This window comes from Astyanax mexicanus, chromosome 10 (assembly GCF_023375975.1).
Source record: "Astyanax mexicanus isolate ESR-SI-001 chromosome 10, AstMex3_surface, whole genome shotgun sequence".
NCBI lineage: Eukaryota > Metazoa > Chordata > Actinopteri > Characiformes > Acestrorhamphidae > Astyanax > Astyanax mexicanus.
This window is the reverse complement of record NC_064417.1, coordinates 50,150,927-50,171,921: the sequence shown is the minus strand read 5'-3', so window position 1 is coordinate 50,171,921 and position 20,995 is coordinate 50,150,927. Positions and strand designations below refer to the sequence as shown.

At 34.9% G+C, this 20,995-nt stretch overlaps 1 protein-coding gene across 5 annotated transcripts in view; it reads left to right on the top strand.

Annotated features, from left to right (window-relative positions):
- ablim3 (actin binding LIM protein family, member 3) overlaps window positions 1–20,995 on the top strand; it is a 163,254-nt gene that overhangs the window by 107,571 nt on the left and 34,688 nt on the right. For 3 of the 5 annotated variants that reach the window (XM_049483889.1, XM_049483886.1, XM_049483885.1), the window contains exons 9-13: window positions 5,765–5,920; window positions 8,104–8,133; window positions 9,025–9,154; window positions 10,288–10,386; window positions 12,649–12,699. In XM_049483889.1, the coding sequence (XP_049339846.1) occupies window positions 5,765–5,920; window positions 8,104–8,133; window positions 9,025–9,154; window positions 10,288–10,386; window positions 12,649–12,699 (466 nt within the window). The remainder of the gene's footprint in view (window positions 1–5,764; window positions 5,921–8,103; window positions 8,134–9,024; window positions 9,155–10,287; window positions 10,387–12,648; window positions 12,700–20,995) is intronic. The other 2 variants (XM_049483888.1, XM_049483887.1) reach the window with 2 other exon arrangements.

The following is a 20,995-nucleotide window of genomic DNA, read 5'->3' as shown; positions in this document are numbered from 1 at the left end:
ATAAAATAAATCATTAAAATCATTGTGTGGTTAAAAATGAATATTAATTATTTCAAATTATAAATAAGTACCAGTCAAACATTTGGACACACCTCTTCTCATTTAGTTCACTCTAGGGGTGGGCGATATGGCCCTAAAATTATATAAAAATATTTTATGGTATTTTCACAATAACAATACTCTTGGCGATATGACAAAACACTTTTTTAAAAACTTTAAAAATTTCAAAAATACAATATACAATGCAAGAAAAAAAAAGATTACATACAATATAATACTTATACAATACACCCCTATGTGAGAGATTAAAAAATACAAGTATTTTATCAGATTTGTAACAGAACTCAATGATCCAGAATGTCATGAAACTAATAATAATTCACTCCAAATATCTCTATATATCCAGGATTAAAATAAATGATACTAGACAGATCTAATCTATCTCTAGTAGATATATAATGGGAAATTGGGTGAGTGTTATGGCACGATATTTTAGGGTGTAATATCGTTCATGATATTTAAAAAGTTTGACAATATTATTGTGTACGATACGATATGGCACACCCCTATTTCCCTCAGTGTGTTTTCTTTCTTTTCCTGATTTTTCACATTGTAAATGTAATATTGAAGAACATTATAAAGCTGTATTGAAATAATTATGAAAGTTTAATACTTTAGATTCTTCGAAGTATCACATTTATATATGTGGACAGATCTGCACACTGGCCAGCACTAGTCTGTATCACTTTACCAACCTCAAATACTCACTACCTTCATAACCCAGCTGTATGTAGAGCACTGAGTATGAACGTGAGACTCAGATTCTAAAATGATTTAAAATGCTATCCTTACTAGTATGAAATAATAAGTAAATGAATTTGCATTAATATAGAGCACCTTTCTAAAACACCCAAGGACACTTTACAATCAAGTAGGACTGGGCAAAATTGTAAAAAAAAAAAAAAAAAAAAAAATCATATTCTTCAAATATATGAGTGATTTTCGATTGTGATTTAAATATTTACTTCTTTCATAACAACTTGATTGATGATTGATTAATTATTTAATTCTTTTTTTTTTTTTACAAATAATAAGCAACCCTTCTTCAACTTACATGCAGCTTTTATATTAAACACAGTGCAAACCCAACCTGCTTCTATTTAAATTAAGAAAAAGTGTAAAATATAGAAATCACTGCAACATAAAAGAGTTATTTACAGGTTTCTGAGAGAAGCAAATATCTATATTTTATATGTGTATAGGGATTTTCTTTCTGGACAGTAAATTTAACTATTTAAATAGAGGATTCATCATTTAAACACTTACTTTAAACTTTTAAACAGTGAAGTCGCATTTACACTAGGGTTGTCACGATACCAAAATTTTGACTTCGATACCGATACCAACTGTAGTATCACGATTCTCGATACCAAAACGATACTTGGAAGAAAAAAAAAAACAATAAAAATATCTGAACATAAAATGTTTATTTTTGACTGAACTGGATTGAACACTGAACAATCGGTGCAAACGTTTTTATTCTAAAATGAAACATTTGAACAAAAAACAAGTTTCGTTATTATAACCTTAACTATAACATAATTATCTAAACACTTCCTAAAAACTAAAACTAAAACCAGAGGTAATGGTAGCCTGACTATGTGAACCTGACGGGCGGGCAGAAGTTAAGTTCTGAATAAGGAAAATAAAGAGACAGAAGAACATTACAATGTTATGTTCATTTTAACACTCACTGCTCCGTTTTATTAATAAACCGTTTACCGTTTTTAATAAGCAGTCGCTAGTAAATCTTAGTAAAGCTACAGACAGAGTGTATCTTGACTAACTCCACTAACCTGTCGACTTCTCAGCTCTTTGTAGAGATCAGGGTGCTTGTCTGCTATTATGTTAAATAACACTAACATAGAAGCATAGAACTATTATTTAATTAAAATGATTTTTAAGAACAGCTAAACACAGTGCTGCAGGTCAAACGCGGAGGCGTTCACGTGCCAGAGAGAGAGAAACAGAGAAAGAGACACAGCGAGAGTGAGAGAGAGAGAGATTTGCGTGTTCTGATGTGAGTTACTCACAGGTAAAGGTTCTCTTTTATCTCCTCGTGCTCATATTCTAGTCCCACACATAACTCTGCAGCTCCCTCAGTGTTTTCTGTCGTATTTTGCGGCTAGCGCGAGCGCTTACAACTAACACCGCGGACCGCGAGGTGCCGCCGCGCTTGTGCCGAATCCGCTACTGAATCCGACTCCCGCTTCGCGGACAGAATCGGCACAACACCCCCCGCTGTACAACTGCGGGAGTGAAAACAGCGCTAATAAATAAAGTAGTTTAGTTTCACTTTCCGTTTTCGTTATTTTATTTAAAAATAAAAATATAAATAAAAAACAGATGCCTACATCTCAGACTATTTTCCCACACTTCACTCCTCGCGCCCGTTTTGTCCACAAGTCGCGGACGAGAGACATCTGTTATTTTAGCCGTCGCCATTCTACACTCGCTGCTGCTCTGCTGGCTTGCGCGTGAATCGATTCATTTGTTCAGAACACTAAGTTTATCTGAATCCTGCCACACCGACTGCTGCGGTGTGAATCAGTTTTCTTATGAACTGAATCAAATCGCGCCTACTAATTTGACTCATTTGAAGCTAGTGACTGGGCTATATACAGTATCGAAAGCATCGAACGCTAAAGAACCGAATCGTTTGTGATGACGTAGTATCGAAAAAGAATCGAACCTTCGGTACACCGTGCAACTCTAATTTACACTACTACATTCTGAAAAAATATTCTAAGAAACAAATAAATAAATGAATAATACAAAACATCCAAACATAGGAAAAGTTAATAAATGTTTTCTACTGTGAATCCAATGTTTTAAACAATGTTTGATTTTTAACATTTGCATAATTAAATCAAGCATTTGAATATCGAATTAAACCATTTTAAACACTGAACTTAAACCTTTAAGAGTTCAATCTGCAGAATGTTAGCTCGTGCTAATCTGATGTACATGTGATTTATTATATAGTTTATAATAAAATTCATTAATTACAGTACAGTACTTACAGTAATAAACTTAGCATGCTGCAGTGTTGTGAATGGTGTAATGGTGCATCACAGTGCATATGTAAATGAGTGTGTTTGTGTGTGTGTGTGATGGATGTGCTGAGTGACCTTTGTGCTGGGTGTGTGATTGATGTTCTGAAGATGCTCTGTAAGCATGTGTGCTGTCCTGTATCACCTGCTGAAGGTCAGATCCTGGACACTGTGTTACTCACCAGAATTACCAGCTACTAAATCACTGAAGAGTTAAGCATATGAGATCATTACTTTTATCATGATTTACATTAAGACCCAACAAATCAGATTAACACATATACAGTAAAAATATTCAATTAGGCAAACTAATTTCAAACTTAAGACAATGTTTCTGAACAAAAAACTGCATCGAAATATTAAAAAAGTGAATCCAGTTGTTGAGCTGTAAAATCCAACTTTTACATGATGATTTCACGGCCTAAAGTGTCAATCAAAAGTTCTAAAAGTGATTTGGGTACCACTTTAAAATAAGACTACCTTTATAAAGGGTTTATAAATGGTTTAGTTTATTAATGGTTGCTAATTAGGTTGAAAATGCCTTAAAAATCATTAATAATCAGTTATAACACATACGTAGAAATGTACATAGACCTGTTGTTTGCCAAATAGTGAACCCACAGCCACATAACTGATTATTAATGATTTTTAAAGCATTTACAACCTAATTAGTAACCATTAATAAACTAATTGTAAACCATTTATAAACCCTTTATAAAGGTAGTCTTATTTTAAAGTGGTACCGTGATTTGATTAGTGAATTCATCTTTTAAACACTTTAATAAAACCTTCAAACACTAAAGATAAAAACGTCAATGGTGAATTCAACCATTTAAACAGTGGGTTTACCGTTTAAACACTAACTTCAACCATTTGATCACTAAATTAAAATCTCTTAACACAAAAATCGACTACTTGAATGGTGGAGTCACTTTTAAAATACTGAATTTAAATGTTTGAACACTAAATAAAAATTTTTGAACACTGAATTCACCTTTTATATTCCAAATATACACAAATCTTAATTTTTGAACACCAAATCCAACCATTTGAACAGTGAATTTATAATTTTAAAAGGGAATTCACCTTTTAATTACCAAATTTAACAATTTGAACTCTAAATTTTATTTTTGAATACCAAATCCAACCATTTGAACAGTACATTTTAATTTTTGAACACGAAATTCAACCATATGAACACTGAATTCAACATTTGTATGACAAATTTACCTTTTGAACACCAAGTTCAACCATTTGGACACTAAATTTAACTTTTTGAACACCAGGTTCAACCATCTTAATAGTGGATTAACTTTTTATAAACGGAAATTAAATCTTTGAACACTAAATGGACATTTTTGATCACTGAATTCAACCATTCGAACATTCAATTTTAATTTTTAAGGTTTTATCAGTGAATTCATCTTTTAAACACTTTAATAAAACCTTCAAACACTAAAGAAAAAAAACGTCAACTGTGAATTCAACTATTTAAACAGTGGGTTCACCTTTTAATCACTAACTTCAACCATTTGAACACTAAATAAAATTTTCTTAACACAGAAATTTGACCATTTGAATGGTGGAGTCACTTTTAAAATACTGAATTTAAATGTTTGAACAATAAATACCATTTTTTGAACACTGAATGCACCTTTTAAACACCAAATTTAACCATTTGAAATACAACATTTTAATTTTTGAACATTAAATCCAACCATTTGAATCTTTTAAACACCAGATTCATCCAGATTCAAATTTCACTTTTTGAACACCAAATTCAACTATATAAACGCTAAATTAATTTTTTTAAACAGTAAATTTACAATTTTAGTAGAGAGTTCACCTTTAAAAACACCAAGTTCAACCATTTTAACACAAAATTGTAAAGTTAGACCAACAAATTCTACCATTTAAATAAGGGTATTCACTTTTTAAAAACTAAATTTAAATCTTTGAACGCTAAATTAACATTTTTCATCAATGAATTCCACAATTGTAACAAAGAATTCAACATATGAATAGTAAATCCATCTTTTAAACACCCAAGTTCAACCATTTGAACACTAAATGTAAATTTTTGATCACTGAATTCAAACATTTGGACAGTGAATTCAACATGTGAATAGCAAATTCACCTTTTAAACACCAAGTTCAACCATTAGAACTCTAAATTTTAGTTTTTAGCTACCAAATCCAACCATTCGAACACTACATTTTAATTTTTAAACACCACATTCAACCATTTGATTAGTGGATTCACTTTTCAAACCTGAATTAAAATCTTTGAACACAAAATTTTCATTTTTAAACACCGAATTTAACCATTTGAACGGTGAATTAAAACTCAGAAACACTGGATTAAACACTCATTTCAGATTTTAACAGTGTGTAAACTCAGCTACTGGTATTTAGTGTTTTATCAGTACTGTAAGTGTGTTATTATATTTTGGTCTCAGGTTTTGAGTCTGACGCTGACAGAATTCTCAGACCTGCTTCCAGTCTGAAATATCTTGTTGCTGTTGTTAACATTATTAACGTTTGTCTCCATTTTATCAGTGTGTGTTTTTCATTGATGTTGTGTGGCCTGCCCATCTCGTTGTATTTTAACCCTTGAGTGTGTGTGTGTGTGTGTGTTCCGTGTTCCTCAGGCTAAGGTGGAGAACGAGGTGTTAGAGTACAGGGATCTGGCAGCGCTGCCTAAGGTTAAAGCCATTTACGATCTGCAGCGGCCGGATCTGTTAGCGTACGAGCCGTATCACAGATACTACTCCGACGAGCGGCTGGAGCGCCTCAGCTACGGGGAGGTACTGCCCCACTGGCCCCGCCCACACTCTGGCCCCTCCCAGCATGCCACTGCTACAGCCAATAGACACGCTCTCCTCACGTATCCTAGCTTAACATAGATTAGCATAGCATATGCATAGCATATAGCCAATAGACACGCTCTCCTCACCTATACTAGCCTAGTCTATCTTAGCATAGATTAGCATAGCATAGCCTAGCTTAGCTTAGCCTTGCCCTGTTTTCCAATCATGCTTTGGTCTGTCTGTCTTTAATTTGATTGATCTCGTCTGTCTGTCCTTCTGTAGCATCTTCTCTTCGCTCTGAAGCATGTTATCTTCTTAGGGATGCATAGAAAATTAGCACTTAAAGCTCTGAAAAAAAATTTAATAAATTAAGAGAGCACTTAAGAGTTTCTGAATCAGTTTCTCTGATTTTGCTATTTATAGGTTTATGTTTGAGTAAAATGAACATTGTTGTTTTATTCTATAAACTACAGACAACATTTCTCCCAAATTACAAATAAACATATTGTAATTTAGAGCATTTATTTGCCGAAAATGAGAAATGGCCGAAATAACAAAAAAAGACACATAATGCAAAGTAAACAAGTTAATATTCATAAAGTTTTAGAGTTTTAGTTCAGAAATCAATATTTGGTGGAATAACTCTGGTTTTTAATCACAGATTTTTTCATGCATCTTGGCATCATGTTCTCCTCCACCAGTCTTACACAATGCTTTTGGATAACTTTATGCCTTATGCTCAAGCAGTTCAGTTTGGTTTGATGGTTTGTGATCATCCATCTTCCTCTTGATTATATTCCAGAGGTTTTCAATTTGGTAAAATCAAAGAAACTCATCATTTGTAAGTGATCTCTTATTTGTTTTACCAGAACTGTCATGTTTTAATATGGATATCATCGCTATCCAATGAAAAATAAATATCTCCAACTTTACAGCAACTTTACAGGAGAGAGATAAAAACGCATTATACCTTTCAATGGAAGTCAATGTAAATGGAGAATGTGAGAATTTCTATTGGTCCGTTCATTAAAACATTTTGATGTAGTGTAAAACAGCGATTCTCAACGGGTGGGTTGGGACTCAAAAGTGGGTTTCTGTGGGCAGGTCATGGACAGCTTGTAAAAATATAAACACTTTTAAGGAAAATAATAAAAATAATTATTGCTTATTTGATTTTGTACTCATATATTTATATTGGGGGAAAAACAAAAAAGGGTTAAATTATATCTATCTTTTTTATATATAGCATTTTCTCAGTCAGCTTTATGAGGTAGAGTCACCTGGAATTCAGGCTTTCAGTTAACAGCTGTGCTGAACTCATCAAGAGTTAATTACTTGAATTTCTTGTTTCTTAATAAAGTGTTTGAGAGCATCAGTTAAAGTAAAGTAGTGAAGAGGTAGAGTTACAGGTATACAGTGAAAAATAGTGAATATTTGAGTAATGTTCCAATCCAGATTATAATGAAACATATTGATGGAACTGGCACTCATCAGGACTGATCTCTGTTGTACAGGATAAGTACATAAGAGTTACCAGCCTCAGAAAAAGCAAGTTAACAGCTCCCCAGATAAGAGCATCTAAATGCTTCTTCACAGAGTATTTAGGTTTGTTTAACACTTTTTAAAGTTAGTACATGATTCCTTATGTGTTTCTTTATAGTATGTTGCATTATTGTATATAACCTCACAATTACATTTCTAAACAATTATCAGTTAATATGGTGATGGAATTAGTGCACCAGTATTTTTATGCATCCCTAAAGCCTAAAGTCACTTTATCATCACACTGTTGTTTCCATGCATCTTTTAGATCACACACATTTCTGTTCACACTGTCCTGCATGCACTCGCACAGGCATCAGCCTAAATAAAAGGCTGAAGTGCAGTGCAGTAATGCGCTGGTTTTACGTTGCATTTAAAGCATCAGATAACTGGGTGTTCCTTCCTCCTGCCGGACTGTGTGAGAGATTTCCCCTCTGAGTGGGAAAGTTATTGTGTTGTTTTCACAGAGCAGGAAACGACTGTGTTACTGAATCACTGTGGTGTAACAGGGTGGTGTAACGGGGTTGGTGTTAATGTGCTGTAGCCCTGTTTTCTTTTCGCTCACACGTCTCGTAAATAATGAAACAATAGAACTTTTCCTCTGCCAGCCTGTTAATCTGACTCTCTCTCTTCTACAGTCTCTGGGCACGCTCTCTCCATATTCTCAGGTAATAAACACCCTCATGTCTGTTAAATCTTTAGATTGGAAATTGACTATATGGACACATACAGTATAGCTTCTATATTAAAAGCAGTGATGCACCAAAATTACAATTCTTGGCAAAACCCAAAGCTAAATAACCCTTTCAGACTCTGCATCCATTGCAATGGACATTACGTATTTTCTTTATTTTTAAATGGTTTGTTGTATATAACACTATTTGAGAGGTGTTATCCATCAGAATAGACCATGAACCAGCCAATGAACCAATTAAAAGTGTTCTAAATCACATTTTACTAATTTAATGTGGTTTAGAACACTTTTAATCAATATTTTTATTATTAAATCAAATAGCCAATTTTTTTTGTAAAATATAAAATATTATACACAGGCTTCAAATGTAATGCTAATAAAAAACATTAAATATTTTTGTTAATTATAGTAAAATATTAAAGTATACTTTTTTGTGCATTACAGACAGAATACAGCATTGTTGCTTTTTTCCATCACTGGAGATAATTCAGTTCTGAAAGGGATAGTGTGCTTGTTTGGGTCAGATATATAAATAAAATAAATGTGATTTTTTGTCAAACACTAATTTCAAACTAATTTCATTTTTTTTTTTCCATTTTTTAAATTAGTTTATAAGGAGTAATTCAAATTGAAACAGGGATTCAAATTTTCTAAACACGGATTTTAACATTTGAATTGTGATTTTAATAATCAGCAAATTAAAAGAGTGTAAAATGCGATTGTCACAACACCTGCAAAGCAACTCGCCAAATGTGCAGCTAAGATTCTACAAATCATATTTGTGTGTGTGTGTGTGTATGTGTGTGTGTGTGTGTGTGCGTGTGTGTGTGTGTGTATGTGTGTGTGTGTGTGTGTGTGTGTGTAGGACATGTATGACACTGTGGACCTCAGGCAGCGGCGCTCCTCCAGCCCCGGCTACATCGACTCCCCCTCCTACAGCAGACAGGGCATGTCCCCCGTCCTGCCCCGCTCCCCCCAGCACTACTACAGATACGGTGAGAGAGAGCACAGATCACATATATCACTAATATACTTAATAAAATACATATATGCACTGCATATACTGAATATACTAAATATATACACTGCATATACTGAATATAATAAATATACAGACTGCATATTCTGAATAAACTAAATATATACAATACATATACTGAATATATACACTGCATATACTGAATATAATAAATATACAGACTGCATATTCTGAATAAACTAAATATATACAATACATATACTGAATATATACACTGCATATTCTGAATATACTGAATATATTGAATATACTGAATATACTGAATATACACACTGCATATACTGAAAATACACACTGTCCAATGAACCACATGTATCTTAAAAACAGAAACTTTACATGAGACAAAAAAATCCTTCTAAACTTTTAATGGAAATCAATGTAAAAAAAAAGTTTATTTCAGGTAATTTTGGAGAATTTTTTTATAGTTTCGTTCATCAAGAAATTTTGGCACAGTGTTTCTTTAAAGTATGTAGTAAACTAAAAATCGACAAAAATGGAGATACTTGTTTTTTATTGGACAGCAATGATATACACACTGCATACTGCAAATTATGCTTGACTTGTTCTTGAAAGGAAGTAACATAAGCATGATGAATATTTGATCTCACTTTATAACAAGTGTCTATAATAATGACGTAGTTACACATTAATAATCATGTAATAACAATGTAACTGCTGGTGAACACATATTTTATGCAATTACATAACCTGTCCAATTGTAATACATCTGAAACAATGTGTATTGATATTAAATAGATTAAACACTGATATTAAAGTCACTTATTATAAAGTGGGACCAAATAATTTTACTGCATTTTCTAAAAAGCGACAGATATCCTAAAAACAGATTAAAATACATTATCTTTTCATGGCTGGTCATTTTTTATTTATATTTATTTTCTTTTGCTATAAACTGCACAGTATGTCTTTCCTGTCTTTACTGAAATGCATACTGTGCCCGGCTAGATTTTTTATTTATTTTTTTGCGGGCGGAGAGATTTGTCCCTTCTGATTGGTGCTCTGATGATCGGAAGATCCTTCGTTCATGCTCTGCTTCTGTCACTGTCATTGGCTGATGGCTTGCCGCAGGTTCTGAGAGTGGCAGGAGCTCTCCTTATTACCCACAGCTGGATGCCAGGTCCAGCACGCCCACCACCAACTCGGCTCCCAAGCATTTCCATGTGCCAGGTAGGCCACGCCTCTGCTTCCCCTCCATCTGCTGCTCAACCCTTCATCCATACCCTGAATGGTATTTATTAGGGCCCAACCAATCTATGAGTCAGTCTATCGATCAGCTGATCAATAGTTTCAGCCTGTAGGAAAAGGATTGAAGATTAGGATCATCTGTTATAGGCATTATATGTAGTCACCAATCACCAATCCCTGCCAGTCCTGGGAGTCAAACCAACAACCTGATTTATGATTTTCTGCTTTAGTTAATTTTATATACCAACACAGTTTGATGTCTAAGAGTGTTTTTTTTTACACCTGCCTTCTTTGTTCAAGACTTTCAGAGTTTTTAGTTTAATCCAAACCAAAATCTCATTGGCTGTGAACATTGATCAAGGGACCGAATTCTGGTCCAACCTAAAGTGGTGATCCAGTTTGTCTGCAGTGTTAAAGCACGTTTCTAGATGTTTTTTTTTTCTGATTTTTTGACCAATCACAGGGTGTTGAGTCAGACTATCGTCACCCAATAAACAATAGAAGATGAAAAAGTACTGGTGTTGTGCCAAAATTCGACCACAATAGCAGGTTCTTCAAACCACAATTAAGAATTTTGTTCTGACCAAAAGAGGTGGTCTGAGTCCAGATCAGCTGAATCAGGGGTGGAATCCTGTGCAGTCTAAAAACACCTCTGCTTGTTGGTTTGCACTTTTGGACCAATAACAGGAATTTAAAGTAGAACTTTAAAAGGTGTAAAATGAACTTTAGGTGTATAAAAACGTGATAAAAAGGTTCTTACCTCCGCTCTCCTACAACTTCCTGAAATCCCATATTGTGTGCAGGCTTTTAGAATAACTAAAAACTGCACAAAAAGTTTATTAAAAGCCACAGTTTACATCTCCTGGCGACGCCATCTCAAATTAAATTTTTGAGTAATTTTTACGTAATTGGTTGTTGGTTCTTTGCATTCTAATATTGATAGTAACCAGATATTTTCAGCAACAGCTGGAATTCTTGCATTTCCAATGACTTCATTTTGCAATCTGCTCAACTCTCCTACCTATTTGTTCATACTTATGCTCGATGGTTGACTATATGGGTGCAGTTTCCAAAAAAAAATTATATCATTAAAAAGTAACTTTATTTCAATAATTTGGTTCAAGATGTGAAACTGTTACAGCACTTCGTGATTCCCTCTGCTGACAACTTCTATGGAGATGCGGATTTCATTTTCCAGCAGGACTTGTCACACTGCCAAAAGTAACAATTGGTCTTATATAATATTCTATAATTTTACAGAGACACAGATTTTTGGGTTTTCATTGACTGTACGCCATAATCATCAACAATAAAAGAAATAAATGCTGATGAATTACTGAAATAAAGTAACTTTTTTATTGATATTAAAAAAAAATTTGAGATGCACTAGTACGTCCATATCTTATACTGTGGAAACATTTCATCATCATCATCATCATTCAGTTTATTGCCAAGTATACTTATCATACACAAGGAATTTTACTTCGGTAAATATTAACTCTCTATACATTGGGATACATATGCACAATTATGATAAGGATATACAAAACAAAACATATTATCACATACCAAAGCACACACAGAGGATTAAACTGCATCAATAGTAGAGCAAATGAAAAGTACGGATAAGTCAACAGTTCAGACAGGTGATCGCCATGGGAAAGAAGCTATTTTTATGTCGAGTTGTTTTTGTTTGCAGGGATCTATAGCGCCTGCCAGAGGGGAGAAGGTTAAAGAGAGTGTATGCAGGGTGTGTGGGGTCTTTAATAATATTCTCTGCCCGCTTTCTGATCCTTCCAGAATACAATTCCTGGAGGGAGGGTAGGTGGGTACCAATGATTTTTGCTGCCAAAACAGACAAAACAGTAAAAAACAGTAAAAAATTCTTTAGTCATTTGGGTTTCCTTTGCTGACGTTTGAGACCATACTTTTATACTTTTATGCTACAAAAAAAACACAAACTTTACCAGTTAATAATACCATTTATCACACGATATAAACATTAATCATTTATTGGGTGGGCCCTAATACTTACAGCATCCTTTTACTTTACAATTCTCTTTTCTGCTCTAAATACATATACAGACACACTCATACACACCCATACACACAGTCCCAGAATTGTACGTGACTCCTCCTCCTCCTCCTCCTCCTTTTTCTTCTTCTTCTTCTCGTCCTCTTCCTCCTCCTTCGTTCTCACCCTCTCCTCTGTTTTTCACCTTTAACCTCTCTTTCTCTTCTCAGCAACAGCGGACCCCAACATCTACCGGAAGCCCCCCATCTATAAGAGACACGGTAGAGTGTGCTCGCCCCGAGGCCGCTTGGCCTTCTGGGAAAGATGTGTTGGATTAGTGGTGTTGAAATGATTTAGCAGTTAGATTGGATTTAGCTGCTTTTAGAAAAGTAGTGAAATAGTTGGTTAAGTTTTTGTGGTTGTGATGATTTTTTTTTTTTGGAGTGATTCGCTTGTGGTGAAAACATGATTTCATCTCAATCTGATCCAGATATCAAATATACTTCTTTTTAATTGAGCTAATAAACTGCTGATGAGGTGCAGTTTAACCCTTGTGTGATGTTCATATTTTTGTTACTCGTTTACTTTGTTACTTGTATTTAATTCAGCAAAATTAAGCAATTTTACATTAAAATGCTTTACACATGCTTGCTTCACCTAAATAGCAAGCAATATAAACAGCTTACATGGTTAATATTTGCCCTTTACCTTTCTTATGTTACATTTCTTTTAAAAAGTGCTACTCTTTTTTTATTAGTTTTTTAATAAAATGTAAAAGAAAACAAATTAAACTCAAGATATGAGTAGAAAATTTGTTTAGTTTCAAATTTACAAATGAAGCAATGTTTATTAGCCCTTGGCCAAACAGACTGTATGTAATATAAATGGTTAGGGGTGGGGGGGGGGTGTACAGTGTGTGTTTATCGAAAATGTGTTTTGATATATGTTTCTCACAAAAAATGAGCCAATGCCAATGAGTTTGAGTTAGAAAAAAATATTTTTTTAGTATTATTTGATGAAAAATGAAAACGTGTCCACACAATGGTTAATCTGATATATTAGTCAGATAACATACTGCTATGAACAAACGCTATCTCTGCTGCTCCAGGCTGTTTACACACTAAGTGGGTGTACAATGCAGCGTTCACTGCTCACATCTGTGCTGCACATCCCATTGAAAACACTGTGTTTAAAAGAGCAGCTCAGATATATGCGCTGGAACACAGAATCTTCTCCCTATATTTACTTTCTTGCTCCCTCGTCAGACAGCTCTGTCCAATCAGAGGAGACGATGTGCTCGCGTGGTTTATTGGTGCGCATATTTTGGTGCGTTTAGTTTAGTTAGTTTATGCCTGTGTGAAACCAAACCAAACAGAGGGAGAAATGCTCCAAATTAACAAACTCATCCGGAACTGATCCGGACCATAGAAACTTTCACAACTACAGGTGTAAAAACGCTTTTTTTATACTCAGTACATTAAGTTCTAATGCAGAAATCCTTACAACCAAGCTGAGATTCTTATAATAAAGTTTCCTCAAACATACAATAAAGTATATTCCAGTATTTTAAATGACACCACTAATATAAATATAATATTGTATTTTACATTTCTTACATTCATTCTTTTATTTACATTTAAATATCAACTAGAAACTTGTGTCTTAAGAAGAACAAGTGTTAATATTACACGTTATAGCACAAACCTCATACCACAGTTCCATTATTGAAAGATTTTGAGTTAAACAGGACGTATTTGGTTTGTATTTGGTTTGTATTTGGTTTGTAAGCGCTGCATCGTTGCTAGGTTACCTGTATGTGTCGGAGTAATACATGGAGAGCTTCGGTTACAGTGCATTATCGGCTGATAACGGCACTCATAAAACGCCTCTCAGCCAATCATATTGCAGGGTCGGAGCTAACTGTTGTATAATCACAGATAATCACAGAATATTATCATGATTAATCTGATTAATTTTTTTTTTTCATTGACACCACTAAAATCTACATTACAAAGCAGAAATCATCAGATTAAAAAGCAGATTAATGTCAGTAATATAATAAATAGAGTAGCGTGATCTGAGTAAACTGGTTGTACATGTATTCATGTTCCTGTGTATCTAAACCCCACCCCCCCCCCCATTCCGTGCCTCCACTGCTCGCACGACAGGAAGTGGCAGCGCTGGCACGGCCCCCTGCCCCTTTCACACGGGAGGGTGATGAAAAAGGAATGAGGTTCGCTGAGGCGTGATGATCGCTGTGTTCGACGGTCACGCGTCTTCCTGTCTCTCATCCGCAGGGACGTGTTTACGTTACGCACTGCAAATTAAAAGCCCCCCTGAACACAGATAATTAAACACCCACCTGCACGTGGGCACTGCTGCTGCCACTCTACAGAGCCGGGTCTAGTGGTCTAGGATTGTTCTGAGGAAAAGGGCATCAGGGGCCACAATATTTATAGAGGCCCCTCTATAGTATTATAGTATTATTTCACCATCACACCATAATCAAACACTGGAATATTATTTAAAAAATGTACACAGTAAAATCAATAGAGTTAATTTTGTGTCAATGATTTTACACCAAAAAATAAATAAATAAAATAAAAAATCTGCAATGAAACTTTTAAGAATCATAACATAAAACTGTATGTTGCAAAGTCAATACAGAAGAAAAAATATAGGAAAGATACATTTTAAACATATACTTGGGTGCTTTATTATAATTTGCAGTTATTTTTTTTTGTAAATATATATATATATATATTTTTTTTTTTTCAGACATATTTAGCACCACAATAAGATCTGAAACTAATGATACAAATTATGATGGTGCTAATAAAACAATAAATGCATATAAAATAACATTATTACTATAACAATTGCGAGGTAGGATGCAGGAAGGAGAGTGGAACACCGGATGCAAGTGCAAGTTTTTATTGAATTTAATAAATATATTAAATAAACATGAAATATAAGTACATGGAGATAGCTTTAACAAGGAAACACGAGACATGACCGATGTTAGACATACAACGTACAAGAACCGACAAAGAAAACAGGAAACACAGGGCTATAAATAAACACACACACACACACAAGGCAGGAAAGGAAACAAGGAACACCTAGGGAGAGGTAACGAGGGGGCGGAGCTACAGCTAAAGAAGAAATACAGGTGAAGGCACTCGATGGGGGCGGAGACACAGAAGAACACACTGGACATTCCTATTAGACTCATTAGCACCACTAGTGCACCTATAATCTGATCATCTCTCTCAGACAAAGAACAACTGAGTGACAGGGCAGGGGCTCTTCGGGGAGCCAATCAAATTTCAGCTGGGCCCATTGCCCCTGTGGCCACGCCCCTTAAACCTCCAGTTCTGCTCTTTCTTCAGTGTAGTCTCAGTAAGCGTGAGGGATTTACTGTACGCGTAAAACTCTTGAAGCTTTATATACGAGCTCTTCAGTTTCAGTTTTCAGTAGAACACTGCTGTAAATCCCGTGGTTAACGTGGTGTTGGTATGTGAGCGACGTGGTTGATGAATAGCAGTAATTAGGGTCGTCTAAATTAGCATAAATCTGAGCATTTCTCTGTTTAACAGCAGCAATATTGCATTTTTTCCTTCTAATTGCATGCTTAAGAATGAGTATGTGTGTGTGTGTGTGTGTGTGTGTGTGTGTGTGTGTGTGTGTGTGTGTGTGTGTGTGTGTGTGTGTTTGTTTGTTAGGGTAGAGATGGGCACAACCAAATACAGTGTAAAATATAGATCAGATAACAGTTTTTTTTTTTGTTAAGCTACTTAATTTCAGCAGAATTTGCTTTAGATTGCTTTACTATTTCTGTTTTTAAAAAAAGAAAATCTGATCACTGAATCATTTAATTATTTTTGTTTATAGGCACCGTCAGAAAACCTGTGACTTTTTAAAATGAGTTTTTTAAACTAAGTTTATCTTTTTATATTATTTTATTTTATATTCGTTTTATTTTATTTATTTATGTATTTATTTATTTATTTATCTAGTTCGTTTTTTTCATCCAATTTTTTATGTTTTTAGTTTATTATTATTACTTTTATAATTTATTATCATTTTTATAATTTTACTTTATTTTACTATTATTATCTTTTTCTTCAATTTATATTTTATAAATTTTTTTCTTTATATCTCTCAGTTTTTAAAGTCTTTTTTAAAATGTTCTATTTTTTTCCTTTTTACATACATATTCATTCATCTACATTAAATGCTGATTTAAAATTTGTATTTATTTTATTTAGTATTTTTTGTACTGTTTTGTTCCTTATTATTTCAAATTTCTTATGAAATGTTTTCAATCCCTTTTAAGCTGTAAGTTCTCTGCAGGATGGTAAATGAGGGTCACTCTCAGAGTATTCATGACACTCGGGATGGAGAAATGTTAAATACCCACCATTTAACTTGGACATGGAATGTCCCATCCATCTGCACCCAGATCATTACTCTAAATCAGAGTGCCCCAAACAAAATGCTGAAATAATGTATGTTAGGTTGTTTCCAGCTCTCCCCTGGTTTTGTGGTATTAGATTCTCCTTGTGTTTCTTTAGCATTTTACTCTGTATGTTTGTGCATTACAGGCTTGTGGAATATATCTTACTCCAGTCTTGGATACAGAGAGTGTATTATTAATATCAAAGTATATATATATTTATATATATATATATATATATATATATATATATATATATATATATATATATATATATATATACAGTGAGTCCAAGAAGTATTTGATCCCTTGTTGATTTTCTTCGTTGGCCCACTAATAAAGACATGATCATTCTATACTTTTAATGGTAGATGTATTCTTACATGGAGAGACGGAATATTAAAAAGAAAATCCAGAAAATAAATCTAAGGAATATATATTAACTGATTTGTATTTCATGGAGTGAAATAAGTATTTGATCCCTTAGTATTCATTAGCAGTTCTGGCTTTTACAGACCAGTTAGACACTCCCAATCAACTTGTTACCTGACCTGAAGCCACCTGTTCTCACTAATCACTTGTGTGAAAAACACCTGTCCACAGAATCAGACAGATCACACAGATTTCAAGTCTCCAACATGGGTAAAACCAAAGAGCTGTCACAGGACCTCAGAGTCAGAATTGTTGACCTTCACAAAGCTGGAATGGGCTACAAAAAGATTAGTAAGGTGTTGGATGTGAAAGTAACAACTATTGGTGCAATTATCAGAAAGTTTAAAGAGTATAACATGACAATCAACAGACCTCGGCCCGGTGCTCCAAAGAAGATTTCGCCTCGTGGGGTGGCAATGATGCTGAGAACGGTCAGAAATCGTCCTGCAACCACTCGGCAGGAGTTAGCAAATGACCTAAAGGCAGCTGGGACCACAGTTTGCAAGGAAACAATTGGCAACACTTTGCGCAACAATGGATTCACATCCTGCAGTGCCCGAAAGGTACCCCTGCTGAAGAGAGCACATGTGGAGGCGTGCCTCAAGTATGCCAATGATCATTTGAAAGATGAACCAAGTTATTGGGAGAAGGTTTTGTGGTCAGACGAGACCAAAATTGAACTTTTTGGCCTCAACTCCACCCGCCATGTGTGGAGGAAGAAAAATGCTGCCTATGACCCCAAGAACACTGTGCCCACCGTCAAGCATGGAGGTGGAAGCATAATGTTTTGGGGGTGTTTCTCTGCCAAGGGTACAGGGCTACTTCACCGCATCACTGGGAAGATGGATGGAGCCATGTACCGCACAATCCTGAGGGACAACCTCCTCCCCTCTGCCAGGGATCTGAAAATGGGCCGTGGTTGGGTCTTCCAACATGATAACGACCCTAAACATACAGCAAAGGATTGGCTCAAGAAAAATCACATTAAGGTCATGGAGTGGCCCAGCCAGTCGCCAGACCTCAATCCGATCGAAAATCTATGGAGGGAACTGAAGGTCAGAGTTGCCAAGCGACAGCCCACCAACCTTCATGATTTAGAGAGGATCTGCAAAGAAGAGTGGGCCAAAATTCCCCCTGGTGTGTGTGCTAAACTTGTGGTTAACTACAACAAACGTCTCACCGCTGTGCTTGCAAACAAAGGCTTTGCCACTAAGTATTGAGTGTGTTTGGCAAGAGGGATCAAATACTTATTTTCCTCATTGAAATACAAATTAATTAAAATATATTCTTTAAAATTATATTCTGGATTTTTGTCTTGATATTCTGTCTCTCCATGTTAGAATATATCTACCATTAAAAGTGCAGAAGGATAGTGTCTTTATTAGTGGGCAAACAAAGAAAATCAGCAAGGGATCAAATACTTCTTGGACTCACTGTATATATATATATATATATATATATATATATATATATATATATATATATATATATATATATATATATATATATATTGCAGGAAACAATACCAATGCAGTGTCAGTTTATTTCAATACTGTGCATATTTAATACACAAATATAGATAATAAACAATACACTGTTGTATTTCTAGAGAGACAGATACAGTCCCTGTACAGCAAACCACACAGGGAAGACCTTTAAGATCACAGGACACCTAAGATCATCTTTGACCTAAGATTTATCTCGGGCCACTTAAAATTGCGTTTGACCCGAGTCAGAAAATTTGTGTGTCCTCTCACCAGGAAGGTGAAGACTAGCACACGCCTCCTCCGATACATGTGAAGTCAGACTCTGCCTCTTTTTGAACTGCTGCTGATGCTCTAGCATTACCGAGTAGCATCACAGTGCTAATGCTCGAAGGAAAGCCCAGTGACTCGATTCTGATACACCAGCTCAGAGATGCAGCCTTGTGCTGATCCACATCACCCTAGGAGTGATGAGGGGAAAAGAGAGCGCCATCTACTGTACCCTCCCAGAGAGAGAGCAAGACCAATTGTGCTCTCTCAGGGCTCTGGCAGCGGATGGCAAGCTGCATGACTGGGATTCAAAATATCAATTTCTCAATCATAATGACAGTGCACTGAAACAAAACAGTGTGGCTTAAATATAAGTATACACAGTAGTATAGAGATCCATTTATATACCACAAGTCTGTAATGAATTTCTCACTTTTAGAAAATTTGCTACTCATATGGAGGAGCTGCGTTTATAATTAAAAGACTTAAAAAAGATCTTACATCCTGCTTAAGGTGTGTCGTGATGCTCATTGCTATCTTACACCCTGCCAACAATCTATTTCCACGCCTTTCTCCTGCATTGTTTAAATAGCAACAGTGCTTCAGAATATATCTACACTGATGGGTGTGGTGGTCTGGAAATGAGGTGTGTTCAGGTACATTTCTGGTGTATTACTTCTTGGAAACAGAAAACACAGGTGCACCACTGACTGAATACAACCTAGACAGATGTCAACAGTCAGGCGTTCATTGCTATCTTGGCATAACAACTCCGCTTGTTACTCAAGTATGAACAAACAGTTGGCTCGTTTGAATGAATGCACAGTCCAGTTTTCTCTGCTGAGAAGCATTAGACACGTCCAGATGCAGCTGCATTGTTAAAATAGCAATCCGCCAAAGTCAGAGCACACCTGGCTTTTAAAGGGAATGATGAGCAAGTGATGTGCTGATTGGTTTATTTCACTTTACGCCCAAAATGAACCACACCCATGATTAATTAAGAGAATTAGTACACACCTTTTGCATGTTTCAAGCAGCACAAGGTGTACTTTTCCCGTCGTTATGATAGCAAAAGACACACTGACACACCCTAAATAAAGCTGCACTAGGCATGATTGATAGATCATCTATAGATCACTAAAATAGGGCCTATAGTGTAAATGTGAGTGTTCTCCTCCATATGGGTACCAAACTCAAACCTCACAGAATGATCCTATTGGGATGCAAATAAACCCCCTCTTTCTGTTCTTTTCTTTTCTTGCCTCTTTTTCACTTTTTATCACATTAATGTAATTCCCTCCACTCTTCTGCTGTCCTTTCTCTGACCAACCCCTCACTCTGTAAGTATTTCTCTCCCTTTATCCCTACAGCCTGCACATCATTACACCTGTCCGTCCCTGTGCTCGAGTCTTGTCTATTAGGGATGCACCAAATATTTGGCAACCAAAATTATTATTCGGATGAAAAATGGCAACAAAAGCACTTTTACATGTGTTTAAACAATTGAGAGAAAATATAGAATAACCTTATATAAAATATATATACAATTTTGTGCCTAATTGCTATGGGATGTCTGATGGGATGTCAAAAAGTTTAAATTGTGATATTTTAAATCAAGGTAAATCAGTACTTTTAATCTGTTTAATTAAAAAAAATCAAACTGATTGATTTTAAATCAGTTAATAAAAAAAAGTGTCAATAATAATAAAAAGATGAGTTATAATAATAACTACTATACTATACTATACTATACTATACTATACTATACTATACTATACTAACTTTTACAATAACTACTAAATAAAATATATGTATTTGTCCTAGAAATTATTATGATAAACATTGTTAGGCCCAAACCCATAGCATTATATATCATTATAAATGATATAGTTTTATATATTATATATCTAACTGCTGCTGATTAAATAGTTA